The following is a 24,323-nucleotide window of genomic DNA, read 5'->3' as shown; positions in this document are numbered from 1 at the left end:
CAAAACTGTTAGTCGAATAGTTCTGCCTGGTACTTTTTTCTAGAGCTTGGGTCCTAATTAGCTTAACTTTTCTTGACTTTAGTAAAGTAAATTGTATTTTTCAATTAGTCTCAAAATGGAAGCATGAAATAGGTGAAGAGTTTTCTTTCTTTCTTTCTTTCTTTCTTTCTTTCTTTCTTTCTTTCCTTCTTTCTTTCCTTCTTTCTCTTTCCTCCCTCCCTCCTTTATTTTTCTTCCTTCCTTCCTTCCTTCCTTCCTTCCTTCCTTCCTTTCTCTCTCTCTCTTTCTTTAACTCCCATCAGACAAGTCTCAGAAAGGTTTGGTGATTTTGCTTTTGTTTCTGTTGTAGATTTTTCCCGTGTTTTGATATTTGAATTTAATTCCAGCAGAGCTAATATCTATCCTGAAAATGTGGGAAGGCAGAAAGGGAATAAATTCCTATCTCAAGAAGCAATTAGCTTCAGGTCTAAGCTGAATTTTATGATGACTTAAATAAAATCTTACCTTATATTTGCTAGCCCCAACAGACACAGGATTTTTGAGAAAACTTTCTTAACCAAGAAGAACACTTCACTAAGATTGACCTCCGCATTTAGCAGCTCAATCAAAAATAGATGTCAAATACTACTGGTAGGATTACAAATGGGTACAAGTGTTTCTAGAGGACAAGTAGGCAATACGTATCAAAAGTGTCGGGGCGCCTGGGTGGCGCTGTTGGTTAAGCGTCGAACTTCAGCCAGGTCACGATCTCGCGGTCCGTGACTTCGAGCCCCGCGACTTCGAGCCCCGCGTCAGGCTCTGGGCTGATGGCTCAGAGCCTGGAGCCTGTTTCCGGTTCTGTGTCTCCCTCTCTCTCTGCCCCTCCCCCGTTCATGCTCTGTCTCTCTCTGTCCCAAAAATAAATAAAAAACGTTGAAAAAAAAATTAAAAAAAAAAAGTGTTAAAAATAGGCATCCCCATAAACCCAGAAATTCTACTTCTGGAAATTCATCTTAAGGGCACAACAAGGGGATGTGTGCAAAGATTTTTGGTATGAGGAGACCCAATACTATATTATTTGTATATAAATATACACAAATAAAATACTTGAAAACTTGAAAGCTAGGTAAATGAGTGATAGTAATAGTCTCGTTAAATAAATTATAAAGCATTTTATATGTGTGTGTGTCTGTGTATATACACATATATATTCATATATATATTCATATGTTTATATATTCATTATATATGTATATTCAACGCTAACATTAAAATCTATCGCAAAATACATGTAATGGCAAATAAGAAAATGTTCAAAATACACTAAGGTTTAAAATTACGTTTGAAAAAACTATAATCAAAACAAATTTACATGCCAATGTATCTACTCAAAGAAAAGAAGAAAGAGGACTGGGAGAACATATGGCAAGGTGTTAATAGTGGCTGATGATATTATAAGTCCTTTTTAATTTTCTTTCCGTGTGTGTATGTTTTTCTGTAATTTTTAAATTTTCTGTGATAAACATGTATAACTTTTGTATTCAAAATAGAAAGTATCCCTTTTTCAAGGAAATCTAGAGGTTCAGGCGTATAGCTGTGCCCTCTTAATGTACAGGGAATGTAGCAAACAGAAATGGCCCCTGGCATCCAACGGAAGTCTCAAATATTCATCACATGTTTACAAGGAAGCCATTTCTGTCTATCGTACCGAGTATAGCCCACACTCCACTCAGAAGAAAGCCTCCTGAGTAACGGGGAGCAGTTACTCCTCAGCATTCTGAGAAACCCTCTGAGTCCTGAGCTATAGGTTGAGGAAAGCTATCAAGTCTTAGTAGCTTGCCTCAGAGTTGGGCCCAAACCCCTGGCCCCAAGATCCCCTGGCATTTTCACTTTGTTTCTCGATTTGAAATTTCATCAGTTCAGTTTAACAAACTCTCCATTCAAAACTGTAATTATCCTTGGTAGGGTAAAGGAGATTCCAGTTATTTATACAAAAGCATCTATTTGTTAGCCATGTTTTTCCTTCCTTTCTAGCATCTAACAGAGTTCAGAAGCACATACCAAGAAAAAGACTAGTAAATGTCTTCAGAATGGTGTGACTATAAACTATTAAGAAGATTTCTCAGGAAGAGATTTTAGCACCTGGGAACAGGAAGGGGCCGTCCTGGCAGGTTTGGGAAGAGTTGATGTAGACGTGACTTCTTCCCAAGACAACTGAAGTGGACAGGATGAGGAAAATGCCGTCCAAGTTTCAAACCAGCGACTTGCAAGTGAACTTCTGGGACGCCATCTGTTCCCAAATGTGTAGCCACTGTGCAGGCTCTCATGTGGTGCAGTGCTTTTCTTGGGCAGGAAGCTCCTTCTGGACCCTCCAAGTATCCTGGAGGAGAGGTTGACCCATTCTCTTTCCCCAGGAAGGCTCACTATCCTCACAGGAATGAAGGCTCTTACTATTAGCCTCTTGGAGTTAGTGTTTTCTCACAGTTTCATGGGCCTTTCCTGCAAATCACTCTTCCCACACTCGGGTGATCATTATTTTGACTATTAAGAATTTTCGTGGGAAAAGGGGTAATGAGGCTGGAACCAAGGCCAAGTTCATGAGATCTGTAGTCACGGGAATAAAAGGCACAGCAAAAGGAATATAGTTGATGGTATTATAGTAGCCTTGGATGGTGACAGATGGTAGCTATGCTTGTGATGAGCATAGCATAATATTTAAACTTGTCGAATCACTGTGTTGCACACGTGAAACTAATGTAACATTGTGTGTCAACTATACTCAAATTAAAAAAAAAATATATATATATATATATATATTTTTTTTTTAAAGGGATTACATTTGGCTCAATTCTATCTGAGAAGTAGAAGTAGAGGAACTTTGTGGATCTTGATTCAGTCCAAGATGGAAGGAAAGGGATGATGGAAGAACATGGGTCCTCACTCAGCTGTGTCACTAGCCCACAGTTCAGCTTCGGGCAGTTCACTTAATGTCTCTGGGCCTCGCTCAAAGGAGATGGCCAGATTCAAACACATCTCAGATCCCTGCCACCTCTCAGACGCAAGGATATGCCTGCCTTGACAGAGGCAGAGACAGGCAACTTGGAAAGACCTCTTCGCACAGAGTAAATCCAAATGTTTCACTGCACAAAGGCAAGAATTCAGAAAGCGTGTGCAAAGAAGAGTAGGAAGCTGGTTTTCAACTTTGTTGAAAGAGCACAGCTTCATCACATCCCTTGCAATATAGGTATTTAACTTCCTAACCATTCTAGAAAAGGAATATACTACTTTCACACATACTGACTATGCGAAATCTGGCTTCTACAGACCTGAGTTTCTTACAAAGCCCAGCAGTTGCCCCAGAGAAACAGCAAGTTTTCATCTTGTTTGTCATTAATGCTATGAAGTGGCATAAGTCGTGTGTGAGACCAAGTTCCTACTCACACAATAAAAATGAAAACCACACACCTCGCATGATAGTGACTATTGACTATGCCTGCATAGAGATGCCATTTGACATACTAACATGCAATTTGGTTTTACAACAGGGATTAAAAGACATTACCAGGAGAGAGAGGATTTGGAAAAGAGGAAGGATCCTGAACTTAGGGTTTTGTAAAGAGGAATAAGGTCTACAGCATCTAGGGAAATAAAAACTCAGAGTAACCCTCTTGCCTCCTAATCCTGGAATGCTCCCCCACCACCGCACTCCCCCTTGCCCCCAGCTTAAATGAAGGATTCATTATATTTGGTCAGAGGAGACCTTACCCCTTTTTAATTTGAGGGAAATTACCTGAGATATTACGGCAGGGTATGGAAAGAGAAGAGGCCGTGCGCCTAAAATGTTTTATTATGGCATTATTAGCAAATGTACTAAACCAAGGCTGTATCACAGGTTGGTTGATGTATCCTTGGGAGTTAATAATGTCTCCCAGTCCGCTGTTTTCTTTGTACGTACAACCCAGTTTAACAGGAGGAGGAAGATCTATGCTTCAGAGTCATCTGATGCCACCCAGCCAGAGATCCTCCTTTAGGGCTGAGTGAGCATCCACAGGCACACTAAATTCCCTAACAGGAAATTCGGAGAGAGAGCCCTGGTGACAATGGAGTAAGCAAAGTAAGACCAGGTAAATGATAAACCTCGGTGAGGACAAAGCCTTGATAAACCACCAGCTATTTTCATACAATGCTGGATGTCCAAAGAGTACTCACTAGCACGACATACTTAACGGTCCCATTTCCCTGCACCAAGAGCAAAGAAACCATAAGAAAGCTAACATAAGAAAGCTTCATTTGCGTGCCTATGGATTAATCTCCAAAAGGCAGTTTGCAAGAGTTTGCCTTTTAAACAAGCCCAAAGCTTCCTTGCGCTTTAAGGAGACTGGGTTGTCCTTTGCCCCGAGCAGATGATCAGAAAGGATTCTTTTGCTACCTCTTTTTCAAAGCAAAAATCTCTGACAGCTCCTAAGGTGTTAACTTTCCACCATCTATCTTAGTGGACCCACTTCCACGTAGGGCACCTAAAAATAGGCCACGTCTAACCTTTTGCACAGCTATACAAAGCTACTAAGTGGGAACTACAACTCGGTGCTCTCCTGTGGGTATTTTCAGACGGTGTTCTTTGTCCTCTCTATTATATTACCTGAGGTTGACTATCGCATAAAAACGCAGGACGAGAGTGAGTTGCTGGGATGTACCTTGCATCACAACCGCTAAGGTGACCACTCTGTCATTGTGTTTTAGGTTTATTATTTAGATTTATTTACTACTTTCCCTTTGTCTGTTGATGTATTTAGATTGTATTGTTCCTGTGTTTTAGATTGAACCAAATGGAACGAGGGATGATAATGTTCTGGGGGGGAAAAGCCATTGAAATGATATTAATGTTCCATAAACTTCTTAATTCCACTTACAATATTAAGGTTGTTGGGACTCTTACGCTTCAAGAGTATAGTCAAGCACATCAATGAAAAAGAATGAACTTCTGTGACACATCAAAATGTACATAAATCCCAGAAACATCATGTGAAGCAAAAGGGGTTGGACACACCAAAAAAGCGCATACCTTATTCTATTCTTTAAAAAAATAAGTACAGAAAGAGATAAGCCTAATTTACGCACTTGGAAGTCTGGATAGAGGTTGCCTTTGGCAGTGGTTGGGAGCTGGGGACGTGGGCTGTGGGGAGGGGCTCCAGAAAGCTGGCCATGGTGTATTTCTTGCTGTCAGTGCTGTTTATGTGGGTATGTTCAGTTAGCGAACATTTGTAGAGCTGAACATCTACGATGTACGCACTTTTCAGTATTCGTATTATACTTCAATAAAAAAGTCTAAAATGCATAGAGGAGAAAGAGAAAAGAATCTTCCTATAATATTACAACGTTTCAAAGATTACTACACTTCTGTTAAAAAAAAATCCTGCATGTTTAACTTATCTTCTCAAAAGAACCATTAACCACGCAGACAAACCACTGGGGAGTACGTGTGGAGCAACCTGATGTCTAAGTGTGTTTGTTTGCCCGTGGACAAAGCCCCTTCAACTTCCTAGGTATATTTTCTATCAAAAGATAGGATAGGATTAGGTATTCTCTGAATATATTTCTTTTCTTTTTTAGTTTTTTTTTTTTTTTTTTTTTTTTTTTTTTTTTTTTAGTTTATTTATTTTAGAGAGAGTGCACACACAAGCAGGGGAGGGACAGAGAGAAACAAAGAGGGAGACACAAAATCCGAAGCAGGATCCAGGCTCTGAGCTGCCAGTGCCAAGCCCAACATGGGGCTCGAACTCACTAGCCGTGAGATCATGACCTGAGCCGAAGTCAGACGCTAAACTGACCGAGCCACCCAGGTGCCCCTCTGAACGCACTTCTTAAATAAACTGAGTGAAGGAAACTTCCAACTCTAAATCTGTAGTATTTTGCCGATGGTTCAAACTTCATTATTGAATGTTGTCACTGATTTGGTTTGGAAACGTGATCCCATTCTCTGAGAACATGACCTTGGGGGTCAGTCAGTGCAGATCTGTCACTTAGAATCTATCTATCTGTGTGACCCCAAGTGAGGTACCTAAACTATCTGACCTCACATTCTAAACAATGAAAATGGCAGCGTAAATGCCCATTTTTGATGGTTGCTGTTAGGGTTGAATGAGGTGTATATGAGCCCAGTGCTTGACATATAAAGTACTCAGTGATGATACTTTATATTCACATACAAATACTTCACACTCAATTTAACATCAAACAACATTATAGTAGATGCGTAAGTTTGCACTTTGCCTGGCTTCCTCATCTTAAAAAAAAAAAAATCTAGAAACAAAGCAGAGCACTTTCTTTTGAAGTCTTAACATTAAGCCGACTTTCTATGAGAGCACACACAGAATCATCGTCTAAGCTGCAGGGACGCCACGTGTCTGTTGGTTTCTCTGTTTACCTGAAGAAAAGTAAAACCAGCCTCATACTGGTCCTGACCGGGCTCTACCTCCAAAGAGACCAGAAGCACCAAGTGCCGAAAACAGTTTTTGTTTCCATTGTGCTGGCCACAAAAGTCACTTAAGCCAAAAGTCTGCAAAGACTTTCTCTGTTAAGAAACAAGACATCCCATACGTTGCGTGGAAACCGACAAGATACCATGAGCTTGCAAATGTAAGAAGAACCACAAAGTATCAAACCGTGTTTTAAAATGATGGTGTCTGGGGCGCCTGGGTGGCGCAGTCGGTTGAGCCTCCGACCTCAGCCAGGTCACGATCTTGCGGTCCGTGAGTTCGAGCCCCGCGTCAGGCTCTGGGCTGATGGCTCAGAGCCTGGAGCCTGTTTCCGGTTCTGTGTCTCCCTCTCTCTCTGCCCCTCCCCCGTTCATGCTCTGTCTCTCTCTGTCCCAAAAATAAATAAACGTTGAAAAAAAAAATTAAAAAAATAAAATAAAATGATGGTGTCTGTGGGGGAAGCATGAAAAACAAAGCCACAGGAGCAAAACACTTTTCAATATCAAGTCAATTTTGCCACCAGTGGCCTATCAACTGAATCATCCAAGAGTCCATACTCTTCCCAAAAACTTGTGATCATACAATCACTTTTTAGATGGCTAAAACGACATAAAGGCTATGTTATACTTGTCTTAGATATTTAAGGTTGTTTTTTTTTTTCTTATAAGTCATTTTTCTGTGTCATGAAATGCTGAAAAGCTGGCATATAAGTTAAAAACTGTACTGTCCAATACAGCAGCCACCGCCCACATATGGCTGCTGAGCACTTGAAATAGGTCTAGTCAAAATGAAGATGTGCTGTAAATGTAAATATACATGGTATTTCAAAACGTTAGCGTGAAAAAATCAAGTGGAAACGATCTCATTAATAATTTATATTGGCTACATGTTAACATGATATGGCGGATGTATTGGGGAAAACGAGAGATTTTCTTAAAATTAAATTTACGTTTTCTCAACGTGGCACCTAGAAAATTCAAAATCACGTATGTGGTGTGCAGAACCTTCCTATTTGACAGTCCCCGTCTCCCGTTTTGCGCTCCCCCCTCAAGCAAGTGATATGGTACATGCAAGTTAAATTAGTGAATTACGGCATCGGGGAATTGCAGAATGAATACGGGGTAGGAGAGGAGGGCCACAGCAATGCACTCCCCTAGGGGGCACCACTCGCATCCCAGGCTGTGAAGAGTGATCACTGGAGCTTTACAGTATTCTGTGTGCACAGCTCTGTATTATATGCTGTATAATCCATCGTCCCTACATAATCAGGAATCCCTTCCAGAACATCCCTGAGGCAACCGCATACATCTTCAACACTTTACACACTTTGCCAAAACATATACAAAATAATGAGATGCAAATGTATAAAGTGAGGTCTACCCCAGTACTCCAGATTGGGAGGATGGAAAATAGAGGTGATCATATTAAACAATTCCAATAGGAGACAGAAGATAGCCAGAGCAATTCAAAGTATGCAGTCCCCGATATACACCGGGATGCGGCGTTCTCAAGAAGACGGTTTTCTTCCTGGAGACTAGAGGCATTTTTCAGAGGGTAGCATCCACGTTAATTACAAAATGCACCCGCCTCTCTCTTCCAAGGGAGAAAAGCCTGTTGTTGCATCTGTAATGTAGCTTTAGTTTCTGATGCCAAAAATGATTCAGTAAACACAGTTATGTTATGGTATACTATTTCTTATTCAGCACTCAAATTAATCTCAAGGCAGTGCTGGCATTAATTCAATTTGACGCCTGTACTTAGGATTTCACATAGGTGCCTTCATCCAATTCTTCTTCGCAACTAATAAAATCTTAATTCATGGTAATATATTTATTTCTAGTTCAGTTCATGTTAAGGAGTGCAGTGCTTTACAGAAAACTAATTAATATCAATCATATATTATAACACTTTTAATGGTTCAGAGGAAAACCCTACACTGGGGGAAAGATTAGATGAACCGAGGGGTCTGAGCCCATCCTATTTACTCTATTTTTAGGATTTGAGAAAAAGATACCGAGCATCATTTCAAATATTAATTTAAGTGAAGGTGTGCATCATGGGAAAGCCGGGAATTAAGAACCCGGGTTCTGATCCCTAATAGGACATTGATTTGATGTGGCCCAAGAATGTAATTCGCACTCTCAGAGACTCCGTTTTCCACCTATTTTGTGTAATAGCCATATAATTTGCAAGTTGGTAAAGATATTCAAATTGAGATGCATGGCACTATTAAAATAATGAACAACTTCACTAATAGAGAGCCTTCTGCAATTGTTGTTAACAATTCTATTTTTATGTAATGTTTGAGTAATGTTGATAGCATCATATTTTCTGGGATTGGACATATAGTCAGCGGGATAGTTCAAGCGTGAGTCCTCACTGTGACATAAACGGGGCCCCCTGGAGTTGTGCAGTGCAGTGGCCCTCACATTTCCTTAGAGAACAACATTTAAAAGGCCTAATTCCTCCCCTCGCCCCCCGCCAGGCACAAAAAGCTGGAACGGTGACTATCCAACTTTTTGAAAAAAAAAATTAAATAATAATAATGCAATAGGTCCCTTGAAATGCATGGTCATAATATTTAGTCTTCCCAAATTAGGCAGTAAGCATTTCATTCATTCAACAATTTCTCCATATTGACATTCTACCATCAAGGGAAAAAAAAAAAAAGCACATACTATTCTGTTTTCTCTCTCTCTCTCTCTCTCTTTTTTTTTTTTTTGCCTCTTTAGAAATCTACACATAAAACCTCCAAATCTGATCCCCATATAATTTTTAAAATCCTGATCATTAGAAATAAAACAAAAGCCCAAACACCGGCAGCATACTGGCTTCTGGTGCAGAGATAATGCCTCTAGATACTCACTGTCAAAACTGAATCCATAGATGATAACCCCAAGACGTATGTCATTCATTTTACTGCAGTGCAAATACTTGTATTGCAAGCTGAGGGAACACTCACGACAGGGGCCTCCGCAGGCTACTTTTAATTCACAAGGGCATGGTGACGTGGGAGGGCACCTCAGAGTCACTGTTCAATGAACTCCACAATAGGGCACAAATCTGAAACCCAATCTTAGGCAGATATGGACGTAAGAGCAAACATATACAGTATCATGTGCTTTCCAACAGCCCTGTGTCTCGAGGGAGCTCTCTGACATCAGCAGTTGAGACAGGTGGTTCCCTTTCCAACTGTGGAAAATAAAACCCTAGTGCAGAGGCACTAAGTAAATATAGCTGTACTGTAATCTTTCCTTGGGGCGCTCTCCCTGTGATTTCTGTCCTGTGATGATACTTTATCCAATGAACCCATCCAGGACATTCTTCGATACTAATAACGGACCGCACATTTGCAAACTGGCTGAAGCTGGCATTGAAGCTACTGAGCGAGGATTCTGTTTGCTGCCCCCGTTGGTCCGACGAAGGTTTTCCTCCTCTCATTTATTCAAAATAGATTGTCAAGTGACTGCCCAACCCCTCTGTGGGGATATGTCACCCTTTGTCCCCTGGTACTAATATGACCCAACAAAATGACAGACAAAAGTCAGATCGTCTTAAAATCACATGCAGAGAGCAGGTCAATACCAACCGTATCCAGTTTGGGTCTGAGAACTAAAATCAGCTGAGATGTACTAAGCCCTCTGTGGCCACAACTATTTGCTTTTGCATTTAGGAATTACTAGCAGAAGGGCACCCTGTAACGTGTGTGTAAAATTACTTAATTCAACTTCTATTTCCCTTTCTGAACGTAGATACTTTTACACTCTGACAGCCGCTGGCTCTTAAAGCATTCTCCTTTTTGTTGTATCTCCTTAGAAACACAAATCTTGTTCCCTGGCAGCAGCAGCCCTCAGTGCTGTACCACATGCCCAAACTCGTTCTCCCTCACAGCTTTAATTCACAGTAAGTGGCATGAAAGGAGGTCAACCCTTCTCAAAAAACACTCGGAGTTCTTTTCGACTTCAGAATCTATTTTGAAAAAGCCACACTCCCTGCTACGTAAAGAGCGGCTTCCCATTTTGAAATTCTGGCTATAACTGCTGTCGACTTATGGAATGGTCTGCAAAGGGGCAAACACAGGCCGATGGTCACAGTTTTCAACCCTTGATCACAATTCTCTTAGAGAATTCAGGAAACTGTGAGACAAGCAAGTCAGCAACTGCCATCCCCTCCTTACCCCCAAATAACCCTTTTGCCTGGAAACTGCTCAACGGCACACATACATGTTATAGCTTTCTTTTCCCGAGGTGTTCATTGCATGCTTAACTCAATAATGCCATCTTAATCCCTAAAGTTTCCATGGTAACCTACCACTGTAATAAACAAGTCTGAAGAATGAGAAACCAAGCAAGGTACTCCTGTTTCCCCCATCCTCCTTCAACTTTAAAGAATAGGGTCTTCTCTAATGCTCTAAGCATCATGGGTCATAGCTACTTGAGCCGGAGTAAAAATAATAGCAATAAAGCAATGATATCCAACATTCGGTGAATATGTGCCAGCCACTGTGCCGAGTAGTTAGGTAGAATATCTCCTTGACTTCTTAACGCCACCAGTAGGAGCAAGTACTCCTATTACGCCGACCCTAGGGTAAGTCTGCTGAAGCCTAGAGAGATTAGGTGACTTTTCCCAAGACAAAAAGCTGGTTTGTGGGCGACATGGGACCTGAAGTTAGTCTCGTCTGATTTCCAAAGTTTTTGTTTGTGCCCAATAATCACATGACTTCAACATCTAGGAGTCTCCCTACAAATCAGAAGGGGAACCACAGCCTCCGATTCCAATGGAAAGTAAAAACACCGCACACATGTAGCCAAAACAACCAGGGAAACTAAGGAAATCATGACTCAAACAGGAACGGCCAATACATGGCTGCTCTGGTCAAAAGAGGCTGTACTACAGGGGTCTTTGAATATGACCTGTCATATCATTTAAGAGAATGCACCTTTCTTTAGGGGCGCCTGGGTGGCACAGTTGGTTAAGCATCTGACTTCAGCTCAGGTCACGATTGCTCAGTTGGTGGGTTGGAGCCCCGTATCGGGTTCTGTGCTGACAGCTCGGAGCCTGGAGCCTGCTTCAGATTCTGTGTCTCCCTCTCTCTGCCCCTCTCCCGCTCATGCTCTGGCTCTTTCTCTCTCTCAAAAGATGAACAAACATTAGTAATTTTTTAAAATAAAAGAATCCACCTTTCTTTGTAGACCAATCTCTAAAGGTAAAAAAAGTTAAAATTGGGGTGTCTGATTCAGATCACCTAAGAGCACTCTCAGAGGAAAAGAAGCCTTTACATAATGCCACATCTCCCCCTAAATGAAATTGAGATTCCTTTTGAAGATGGCAATTGCAAACAAAGGCCAGATTAAAACATATCTGAAGACCACATGGCAAACATAGTACAAAAATGTTTCCCATGCTACAAATGTATTTCCATGCAAGTCTATCCCATGGAGTACATATATTAGGTTTATCTGACTCTAGACGAGAACTCAACAAACAGACTTTAACCTTGACTCTTAGTATTAATAACTGAGTCAACTTCTAATATATATTTTATAGCTTTTGGTTGGAAGTATGGTCAAATATGAAAAGGTCATGTGAGTTAGAGCCATTCAAAACTCACCATGGTACAAGTTTTTGGAAAGCGGGGCTGAAATATGTGGTTTTCTAACCTCCTCTGATTTCGGGAATAGAAATAAACTCCAATGAACATGTTTCAAAAAAAACCTTTGAGAACCTTGTGGCTCTGGTCTTGAAACGGTTATAACTAAGGTCCAAAGTACCTGGGTCCTGTGGCAGGCTAAAGGGCCATCAGTCAATAGGGCAGGTTCCAAAGTGAATGGCCCAGAATACAAAACCAGAATAGGGGCGCCTGGGTGGCGCAGTCGGTTAAGCGTCCGACTTCAGCCAGGTCACGATCTCGCGGTCCGTGAGTTCGAGCCCCGCGTCAGGCTCTGGGCTGATGGCTCGGAGCCTGGAGCCTGTTTCCGATTCTGTGTCTCCCTCTCTCTCTGCCCCTCCCCCGTTCATGCTCTGTCTCTCTCTGTCCCCAAAAAAATAAACTTTAAAAGGAAAAAAAAAAAAAAGCCAGAATAAGCCGCCTTCTCTGATACCCTCCCACCTTTTGGAACCTAGAAGAACAAAGGCAAACAGGAATGGCCTATGGCCATCTGGCGGGGTAGGCATGCCATTATTAATTCTGACATCCCCATTGTGACCGACATCACCACACCTAAAAGAATCAAAACCACACTGATGATTATTGAGTAGGAATGGAAGTTACATGCCTTTGAGGATGTGAATTCTGAGGTCTGGTCCAGAGGTTATAACATTAAAAGAAGAAACTCACTTTCCAAAAGAGCATTAAGCCAAGTCCACATTCATGATCCTTTTCTAGGTATGCAAATTATGCTGCTAAGAACAAACCTCCGAAGCAGAATCAGAACTCTGATGGACACGGAATAAATACACTGGCTGTGGAGGCTACGCACGTGGTGAACACGAACGAGGAACGTGAACATAACTCTGAATACACTCTACCTCAACGAACATCCACCACGTCAATATCACCAGTTGAGCCACTTAATGTCTGTGAGTCTGTTTTCCCACTTAGAAGATGGGGAGAACACCCACTCACTGGCTTATCATGCGGACTCAACAGGAAGAGCTGAAGAGATATGAGGGAGGGCCTTGCCGAGAATGCCTTATCTGCAAGGGTGCTACACAAATGTCCCTTTCCTGCGTTGTTCACGGTGCTCAGCTCCAACTATTTATCTGCCCTCCCAGACTCTCCTTCTCTTCCAAGAGTTTGTTTGTTTGTTTTTTAATAAAATATATACAACAAGACTTCTGCACCTTTGACTCAGTCGGTTAAGTGCCGACCTTGGCTCAGGTCACGATCTCACAGTTCATGGGTTCAAGCTCTCCATCCGGCTCTGTGCTGACAGCTCAGAGCTTGGAGCCTGCTTCGAATTCTGTGTTTCCCTCTCTCTCTGCCCTTCCCCCTCACACTCTCTCTCTGTCTCCGTCTCTCTCTCTCTCTCTCTCTCTCTCTCTCTCAAAAATAAATACACATTACAAAAAAAAAAGACTTCTGAACCTTTTATTCCATGGAGTGGACATTGTGACTTACGACTACACAAACATGTGTGGGAAACAGGGCCCATCCCTCCCCTTCTGCTGGTGCCTTGCCCACGTATAGAGGGGAGAAGAAACACCAGCTCTGCTTGGAGCATAAGGTCAGCCTCAATGAAATATTTAACGAGGCATTTTTATTATTTTTTTTTTTTTACTTTTTTAATGTTTATTTATTTTTGAGACAGAGAGAGACACAGCATGAATGGGGGAGGGTCAGAGAGAGGGAGACACAGAATCTGAAGCAGGATCCAGGCTCCAAGCTGTCAGCACAGAGCCCGACACAGGGCTGGAACTCACGGACTGTGAGATCATGACCTGAGCCGAAGTCAGACGCTCAACCGACTGAGCCACCCAGACGCCTGTAACAAGGCATTTTTAAAGATCAAAGATTCATGTGAAAGAAAAATCTTGAAAAACTTTGCGATGGGAAAAACGTTGACATTTGGACTTACTGCCAATGGTTAGTTACTGCAAGTTTGGGGAAATATATGAGTAAAGATAGAGTGCAAATTGCCACTACATGGATTTTCATTTTAATTTTTTTTAATGTTTATTTATTTTTGAGAGAAAGAGAGACAGAGACAGAGACAGAGCACGAGTGGGGTAGGGGCAGAGAGAGAGGGAGACACAGAATCTGAAGCAGGCTCCAGGCTCTGAGCTGTCAACACAGAACCCAACGGGGGAGCTGTGAGATCATGACCTGAGCAGAAGTCTGATGCTTAACTGACTGAACCACCCAGGTGTCCCCATGGAACTTTCTTTAAAAGAACCAGTGACAGACAATGTCTGCACTTTCCGACTCAAGCGTCTCTTTCGGTATTTAAAGACAAAACTATCAAGGACTAAATATGAAAAATCCAAATTTGGAAAACTCAAAAATACCTGAAATACAGTAATTTCCTACTTAGGAAAAACAAAACAATACAAAACAAAAACAAGGAAAACCTTAAAATCAGCCTATTCATATGCACCGAAGCTTTCTTTGAATATCCGCCTCATAAAATACTCTAGAAATGCCTACTATTTTAAAAAACTAATATAAATTCAACTGGTGACACAGGAGAAAAAAATGTATTCTCAAAATCTATATATTGTTTCTCTAACTATTGTCTGAAACCAACACCACTCGAAAGAAAATACCATACTGCTTGGGCAATTATCCACAAAGAATCTATCTCTCTAATTCATGTCTACTGTTGTTATTTATAGTCTCAGACAGTAACCTTAGACTTGTCCAAAGGTGTGGAATGTACTTCCTTCTTGTCTGCATGGATTCTGCTTAGCTCATACTAACCGTTCACTGTCTTCCTAACTTGTAAAGGTAAATAAAGCTGGCCCTAAAAATTAAAATTAAAAATCTTGGCTAAAAGTCTCCACTGGGGTCAAAGAACTACTTTAGCTCCACGAGGCCATGGCAAAGAGAAAGACATGCCTCACACCTCTCTCTACCCCTCTCCAAGGGTATGGGAAAACACCCACCTGTGAATGTGCAGAACACATGATAAGAGGACATGCAGCCAGCTGCTACTAGTCTGTAAATCAAGAAGAATCTATTGCGCTCCAAAAGATGGTCCAGCAGGATGCCAGTTGCTGAGCCTCTGTAAGATTTTATATCTTCCTGCCCTGAAAATGCTTGCATTCTAAGAGTAAGTGGAGGCCAGATTCACAACCAACCTGCCCACACATGTGAACAGAACAACAGCACGTGTGTTGAGGGAGAAAAGATGGGAATTGTTTGAGGTCTGAAACAGATCTCATGAACCTTATAAACAGCCTAGAATGAGCTAGTCATGCCCTATGAAGGCTTTGAAAGGCCCCCGCCCCATACGTAGTCCAGTGTAAAAACTAGACTCATTACCCAATTATGTACAGATAGGGAAGCCCAGAAGAGTTCTAATCTTTGTCCTAATAGCTGCTTCAATAATTACATTAAATGACCAAATATAATAGTCTTTCAAAGGAAAAATTTTGGTGCCCCTGATGGGTGCCCTGCTTTGCTGGAGGCTCTACTCGCTAGTTTAGTGTAATATTGGGCAGTCCTCTGTAGGTACCAACATACCAAGAAAGAAAACCAAAGATGTGGTTTGCCGGGACCTTGCCCATCCATTCTTGGACCTTCCAATAAAAGTTCTGGGGTCCAAAGGATTGCAAGAAACATACTTGACTGGAAAAGACCATGTGGGTTTTTCTAGCTTTTGGGGGTGACTGCTAGGCCCCTAAAAGGAGAAGAGGCAGAAGGAGGAAGGGTAATGAGGGAAACACAGTACTGTCTTTAAGACCTACTTGGGGGTAGAACCATGTCCTGAGACTTCCTGACTTGTTGAAATGGGTCAACATGGACCTCTAGCGAATGGAGATGACACAACCATCCTCACGGAGAATGTAAGGATCTGATACGTAGCTTGGCACCTGGTAGATATTTGGTAAATGCTGGTTTTCCTCAATACTAAGGGGACTAGAAAATAAAAAGCCCTGGTGCGAAATGATGAATCATACGAGGTCCAGTGTTAGCTGCTGAGGGAAATACAAAGAAATATGAACGGTAGCAAGAGCCGAGATTTGGCTCTCAACTAGGTGGTGGGATGCAGCCGCTTATGTGGTATTATTGAAGATCAGTCTTTAACTCAGCAGATTCCAGGAGGTCATAACAAGACCAGAGATACAAAATCAAAGGTAGTTTAAGATGGCAGAAGGTGATTTTTTTTTTAAAAGTACAGTCCAATGTATGTTGCCCACCATGTATCCACCACTATTCCAAGTGTCTCATGAAATGGGATCTATTGTTGTCTTCTGCTTTCTTGTTTTCAGATGCGGAAACAGGCACGGAGAGTTAAGTAACATACCCAAGGCTACACCTATAATAAGGGGTAAGGTGTGGACTTGAACCCAGGGTGCCTGGTTTTGGAGTACATGCCTTTAACCCCTCCACTAAGCTGCTTCCCACCGCCATCTCATGCAGTTCTGAATCTTTACTAACTAAAGTCGAGTGAAACATTACAACAACATAGTTCAATTAGATTTGGCTCCTGGTCTCTCACAGAGCCCACAGTTTAATAGCGATTCTGCAACTTATGAGTCTGAAGCAACAGAACCAACCGTAGGACCCAGTGAGTAAAACACAAACAGAGAACCCCAGGCTGCCTGGAAGAGCATGGGAGAGGAGAGGGAGGCGTTATGAGAACAGAGCCCTTCTCCTTTCTTCCATTCTTTGAAATCATTCTGTGTGTGCCCAGCAGGGCGTAGGGAACCACTCAGTGGAAACAACTGCCTTTGTCATCTTTGGATTCTTGAGATAATGATGTTTTCTACTGATCTTACCCAGGGATATTAATAAAATACAATATATCCTCCCAAGGACTTTACGATCTTGTGGGCACAGAGACATGGATGGATTCAAAAGATTCTGGTACGAGTTCACATGGTCCGCAGTGATGACCTCAAATCTCCAGATGGGAGCCATGGTAAACAAGAAGGATCCTGATGTGGGGGCGCCTGGGTGGCTCAGTCAGTTAAGCATCAGACTCTTGATTTTGGCTCAGGTCATGATCTCACATTCATGGGATTGAGCCCTATGTCTATTGGGATTCTCTCTCACCTCTCTGCTCTTCCTCTGCTTTCTCTCTCTCTCTCCCTCACTCTCAATAAATCAATCAACCAATCAATCAATAAAAAGAATCCTGATATAATCAAACCAAATTCTGAGAGTTACCTGATGATCTTCCTAGTGGACTACTGGTCTGACAGTATCTGCTATTCACTGTAGATAAACTGAGATCAATGACCATGAACTTAACCAGAAACACATCTTAAATTATAATTAGTTAATAACTTTCCAGCTGGACAAAAATTGACAGTGCTTACCATGGATTGGAGAAATTATGATACACGAAGAGCAATTATTTCGTCAAGAAATATATACTAAAATGTATTTTGATAGCTTCTAAAAAGCACCTATTTTTAAAGAAATGGAATCCTACAGGCTGTTCAGGAACTTCATGGTCCCAAACATAACCAGTTACAAACTGACAAATCACAAAATGGAAGATTAAACCATATGGAGGTCATTAGGATTAGATTGAAAAGATACCCAGTTGGAGAAACTAGTTTTTTTAAGTAGGAAAATGTCTAAGAAAAGATATTTACAGAGAGAGAGAGAGAGAGAGAGAGAGAGAGAATTCCAGGTGAAGAGATGGTGTTTTCCGAAGTGTATTCTTGGTTTACTAGGCCAGGTGGAAAGGCAGCAAGGTAGAGGGCAGAGCCTTATACCCTCTACTCTGACGATGACGTTGGCTCATAGCCACATGGCCCAAAGAAAGGTATGGAGGCTCTCTGTGCCTTAGTTTCCTTAACTGTAAAATAGGGCTCACTGTGCCCGTTTCTTAGATCCTATTAGGATTCTATAAGCATAATAAAAGATAATACACATGATTGTTTATGTGTCAACTTGGCTGGGCTATGGTGCCTATTGTTTGTTCAAACACTAATTTACAGTTGTTGTAAAGGTCTTTTTTGTAAATGTAATTAATACATACAATCAGTTGACTTTAAGTAAAGCAGATGATCGATCCTCCATAATGTGGGTGGGCCTCATCCAATCAGTTGAAGATCATACAACTAAAAACAGAGGATGCCCTAAAAAGAGATTCTGCCTCCAGACTGTAACTAGAAATCTTGCCTGAGTTTCCGGCCAGCTAGCCTGCCCTATAGATATATAGATTTCAGTCTTGCCAGCCCTCAAAATTGCATGAGCCAATTTCTCAAAGTTTCTCTCTCTCTCTGTCTCTCTCTGTCTCTCTCTCTCTCTCTCTCCCTCTCTCCCACATTCCCATGTAATAAATAAACATACAAAATGTAGCCCTTCATTTTAGTAATTGTAACCCCAGGACTTTATTTAAAAATAAATTTAGGACTCTTCAAAGAGAGGAAATGCAAATAAAATGAGGCTTCAAGATGTTTTAGAACATAATCTCCACGAAGACAGGGAAATTGATTTGTTCACAATTCTGTTCATTGGTCTAAAATGGTGGCTGGACCACTGAAGATGTGCTAACAGTGAGCGAATGCTAGAATTCTATAGCTGTGTAGAGAAAGGCAGCAAAGTCTTTCCTGTTACTTAGTATCAACCCAAATGATTTTTCCTCAGAGCTAATAAAGCATCATGTAGAAGGCAAGTATTTCCATCCATCTCTCCACCCACCCATCCACAGCACACGTACTACTGCTTTCTACAGGCTGTGCCAGGCTTTGGACTGTGAAGACAAAGAAAACAGAAGTCTTGTCTTTGGAGCACCACAGCCTAGTAAGTGAGCAGATGAATAAACAAGCACAATTATATTAGTAGAATATACTGGAGTAATAATGCAGGAGGTGTTAAGGGACCTCGGAGAATGGACACCTAACTTCTTCTGGAAGGGATTCATTCATTCACCCATGCAGGCATTCATTTTCAAAATGAATCTTTACGGAGGTGAACTCTGTGCCAGCACGGTGCTTTATTTACCCTGGCCATAATCAGATAGCATAATAAATAATATTAATAAATCTTAGATTTTTTAAAAGTTTATTTATTTATTTTGAGAGAGACAGAGACAGCACGCGTCGGGGAGGAGCACAGAGAGGGAGAGAGAGAGAATCCCAAGCAGGCTTTGTGCGCTGACAGCGCAAAGCTCAACGCAGGGCTCGGACCCACGAAGCCGTGAGATCGTGACCTGAGCCGAAACCAAAAGTCAGATGCTCAAACAACTGAGCCACCCGGGAGCCCCAATAATGGCCAGATTTTATTGAGTGCTTCCACTGGAGAAAAGGGTATGCATTTTCCATATCCTCTTCTATAAGACAATCATACAGGCACAAATTCTCATATTTACTCCTCAAAGAATGACTGATCACCCACCATCTAAAAGGCACACTGGTGGGTGCAAATTCGAACAACACGTTACCTCTGCCCTTAAATTTACTGAAAGAGACAGACATACTAACAACCACAATTTCAGACCGTATGACTCCCACAGCCTCGCCCACGCCCTGTCATAGCATAGGCCTGCCATCTCCAAAACTTCCCGAAAACTTGAAAATGTGATTTTCAGCATAACCAATAGAAATGTGTTGAGAGTCTCCCGTACTCTTACAAGGAAAATAACCAAAAGGAAATACTGTTAACATGCAAGATAGAGCTTCCAAATTATACTTGAGAACTAAGCTCTTTCTGTGTGCGTGTGACCAAGGAATAGATGATTACAGGTCAGCATGGCCTGTGCGTGGCTCACACAGATACCTAGGTTATCAGCCAACGCGAGTGTTTTCTATTACCTCACAGGCACTACCACTAGCATAATGCATTGTCCTCAAGACCTCAATGCTTGAAACTGTGAGCACTGCAACAGAAGATGCTGATATAAATATCATGCATTATTGATAAATAGCATGAATTTGTCATCAATTAACAGCAACTATAGGTTGCAACGATTCTGAGTGGAACCTTATAAATAACTGTAGTTTTAATTACTTGAGAAAACTACAACATCCATCAACATTCACGGCTCCTGCTGAGGACCACCATGGTCCTAGAAGTTCTACAGTCACTGAAAATGTTTACAGCAATGAAAGAGTAAAGATTTCTGCACCTTTAGAAAAAAGAAAAAAAAAAAGCCAATTCTATCCAGGAATCACAAATCTGGACTTTCTTGAAAGTGAAAATTAGGCGAGAGAGAGAGAGAGAGGGAGGGAGAACGTGTACGTGTGTGTGCATGCGATGCACATGGGGAAGAAACCAATAAAGGAAAGGAAACAGTTTCCGATCAAATCAAAGATGAGATTATCCAACAGTCAATATGGGTAAAAACAAGGAGATACTCCTTTGGGTTAAAGGAAAATGGGCCGTTGACTCTCTTTTGTACTCCTCACTGAATCCATTCTTCTTCTTCTTCTTCTTCTTTTTTTGATGTTTAAAATGTGTATCTTATCTATTTCCAAAAATGAGATTCTGGATTCCATACAAAGTTAGACACATTAAAACAAGACAATAAGAATGAAAACCAGATCAAATCAGGTTAAAAAGAGCAAGGAAGCAAATGCTCATATACAGTTGGAATGCCTTACTTTTTTTGTAACTGAGTTCTGAATTTAGCTCTGAGCTTCCTGGCTGTTTTGACAAAACTCAAAATGTGTTGGGTTAAATAAATATTCATTAGTTAACAAAAGGAAACAGGACTTCCCTGACCTCTCTAGTCCCACTGTAACCCCACCTCTATTCCCGGGGCCCATCCATCAGTATCCGTATTCTGCCTGTATTTTTCTCCATAGTATGTGTCAATTTTCTAAATTCTGTATCTTTTGCTTATTTTCTGTCCCCTTCCACTGGAATGTAAGGCTCATAAGCAGCCCTATAAACACAGAGAACAAACTAGTGGCTTTCAGAGGGGAGGAGGTGGGGGATGGGCACAATGGGAGAAGGGGAGTGGAAGATCCAGGCTTCTGGTCATGGAACGAAGATCATGGGAATAAAAAGCACAACATAGGGAATACAGTCCGTGGTATTGTCACAGTGCTGTACGGTGACAGATGACAGCCACCCTTGTGGCAAGCATAGCACAATGTCTAGAGGTGTCAAATTATTATGTTGTACCCCTGAAACTAATGTGACATTGTGCGTCAACTATACTTCAACTAAATAAAAAGGCAAGAGAAAACAAAAAAAAGATGTAAGGCTCACGAGGAAAGGATTCCTCGTTTTTTTGTTCACTATTTCATCTGGGCTTGCCACAGAGCTCACCTTAATAAAGATTCACTGGAAAAATGAATGCACGAATGAATGAACGGATCCCTTCCAGAAAAGGTTAGGTGTCTGTTCTCTAAGCCATATAAATGCAATCAAGAATGATTTTATTTTCAATACTGAATTCCAGTAGACATTTACCAGGAAGAGCCCTAAACAAATTACACCAGGTCATAAGGCTATGTTGGGGTGGGGAGATAATGGCCTAACAATCCATAATGAGCATTAAATAAAAGGCACATGCAAACGTGCAGTGACAAGGGAACAAAATTTGAAACCAGAAGAGCTAAATTCGGCTAACAAGGCCACGTCCTCCCACCCTGTGCCTCCTATCAAGTGGCATGGCATAATTGTGAAGCACACAGATCCTGGAACCAGCCAACCTGGTTTTAAATCCTGGCTCTACGTGCTCATAAGCTGTGTGACCTTTGACAACTTACTTAACCTCTCTGGGCCTACAGTTTCTTCATCTGCAAGATGTAGACAATGATAGAACTTACCTTAAGGGATTACTGTGAGCATTCAATGAGTTTATATGTGTAAATCCATCAGAACATAGCCTGGCACAGAGTAAAACTAAGTAGTGGCAGTTAATTTGAACTTGTGTTGTAAAACAAGGCTTACAACTACCTTTGGTGTAGCCATAAGGATTAAGTGGTCTTAACATATGCTAATGTGCTAATGTTTCTTAGTGGATGATTTATTTTTTATTTTCATGAAAGTACCATATGTTCATCATAAGTTTTTCAGAAAATGCCGAAAGATGGAAAAGAGATATAAAAATCCCCTATATCCCGGTAAACACTGACAACCACAATTAGCCTTTTCTTGTGTAAACTTCCAGATGTCTTTCTAGGCCCCATCTACACGTGGATATATGTGTGTTTGTGAAAATACAATTTTTAAACCGAGCTAGATACATTTAATATATTGCTCTGAAACCTGCTTTAAAAAACAACTTACCATGGGTGTTATCTGATATCAGCAAATAAAGATCTACATTATTCCATATAATAGCTGCCTAGTATTCCACTGTATGCAAGTGCCTTGATTTATTTAGCCAATACTCCATTCACAGACAGTTAGGTTGTTTCCAATTTGTGAAAGTGCTCTGTAAACTACGAAGTAATATACAAATGTTAGCTATCATCACCATTATTTTTAAAATAAATATCTAGACATCTCCATTAAACTCCTGAAAGGTCTTCCTTCACTGTTTCTTTAACCCCCTGGAAATGATGCTTCGATCTAATTGTATTCACACCATCATTCAACAAGCATGATGTTTAGGGATGCCACATCTGAACAGGAAAAACATGAACTACTGAATCAGAACTGGGGGAAGGTGTTGGGGAACATTCCCAAGGGCCTCATTCTCAGTGCAAAGACTGTGTATCTTTTCCGGGCAAAGGCCACCGGGTTCCCTCTCCTTTGCTCATAGACTGATATCACTCACTGATGGCCACCCCTTTCAGAATCTGCTCATGACCTCGGAATCTTTTTTGACAATGGACTCCCAAGCAACCATTATGAAACAGTCAGAACAGGCAGGAGAGATGAAATGTATCTGCTAACCCCATGTGGAGGACATAAGGAATGAAAACAGTGATACCTGCTTACTGAGAACTCACGGAGTAGTTACCACATAAGGTACACGTCTTGTAAATCCAACCCTTCTTCGTGGCCTCTTTTCTCTAGTAAAATGCCACGTAAGAGTGGATGCTTAATAAATGTTCACGTATGGGTAAGCCGTTTAAAAAATATCTGAAGTTCTTGCTCTTGTGAATTTTGTAATCTTGTTGATTAACAACAGAAATTGAAATACAAGTGCCAATGGAGTCTCTGAAAATAAAACCTGCCATGTTATTTCTCATGGGATGTAGTTGGGTAGGACATCCAAATGCAGGAAGACAAGTAATTTTGAGTTGCTACTCTTTTTTTTTTTTTACAATAAATTTTTCTCTATTAATTATTGTTGTGACTTAGAGCAAATGTGCATGGCAGGAAACAGAGGGCCCTGCTGATAACAATTTTACAGAAGAAGGTGGTTTGTGCATTGAGATATATTACAGATATACTAGTTCCTGGCTCAGGTCCCAGCATGAGTTGGATGGATTCAGCTTATAAAACTCTGGCCTCTCACCTCTTCAAGGCTACAATTAACTTCTCTGTGAGTTTCATTCATTCAACAAATATTTACTGCACGCCCAAAATGTACCAGGCACTGCAAAAAGCACTAGACCTAGAGAGAGCCGACATGCCAAAAAATAACTTAAATTCAAATAGATTATACGCAAACATTGCAGGTCTCTTAACGATGGCTCGTCCTGGCCAATATTCCTCGTGATTATCAATGGTAAAGCTTATACATTTTTATCTTCCGATATTAAAATAGTAACTCATCGCACTACTGGAAATATCTGTTCATCCAAACATGGAGGTTAGCAAACATATTTCATCATTTGCTGCCCTGCCTGATCCAACTACTTCAAAATAGCTGCCAGGATTTCATTGTTTAAAAAATATTCAGCTATGTCCGGGTTCTGGGGAAAAAAAAATTCTGCAATCGATGACTAATGTCTGCCACGAACACAGAAGGGGGCAAGTGGCCCGCATGTCAAGTATCTGCCATTCCTTTTCCATATATCTCCTACTGACCTTGCTCCTCTGTCCTGCGCTGTTCTTTCTGAATAACTCTCTTCTACTGGTTCTTTGTGAGTTATCTGAAGACCCATCTATTTTATAAACCATGAGCAAAGGCAATAATGAGTGTTGCCCCATCCCCACTGCACCATCTAGCACTTGACTGTATGTCCGGCTTCACCCTTCTCCGATTCCTTCATTTAGATAGATCTTGCTTTTAAAACTGTTTTATTTTAGGGGCGCCTGGGTGGCTCAGTCAGTTAAGCGTCCAGCTTCGGCTCGGGTCATGATCTCACGGTTCATGGGTTCGAGCCCCGCATCGGGCT

At 41.2% G+C, this 24,323-nt stretch overlaps 1 protein-coding gene across 3 annotated transcripts in view; it reads right to left on the bottom strand.

The window, feature by feature from the left end:
- Window positions 1–24,323, bottom strand: part of PPARGC1A (PPARG coactivator 1 alpha) — a 654,387-nt gene that overhangs the window by 104,951 nt on the left and 525,113 nt on the right. The window contains exon 1 of one of the 3 annotated variants that reach the window (XM_086705321.1): window positions 9,322–9,452. The exons of the other annotated variants lie outside the window; for them this stretch is intronic. Within the exon in view, the coding sequence (XP_086561447.1) occupies window positions 9,322–9,366 (45 nt within the window). The 5' untranslated portion in view covers window positions 9,367–9,452. Of the gene's footprint in view, window positions 1–9,321; window positions 9,453–24,323 lie in introns of those variants that run through there. 3 annotated transcript variants of the gene reach the window in all.

The sequence above is a fragment of the Puma concolor genome, chromosome B1 (assembly GCF_028749965.1).
Source record: "Puma concolor isolate L17-30 chromosome B1, mPumCon1.1.hap2, whole genome shotgun sequence".
NCBI classification, from domain to species: domain Eukaryota; kingdom Metazoa; phylum Chordata; class Mammalia; order Carnivora; family Felidae; genus Puma; species Puma concolor.
The sequence above is the reverse complement of the archived record's forward strand: the minus strand, read 5'-3'. Positions and strand labels throughout refer to the sequence as shown.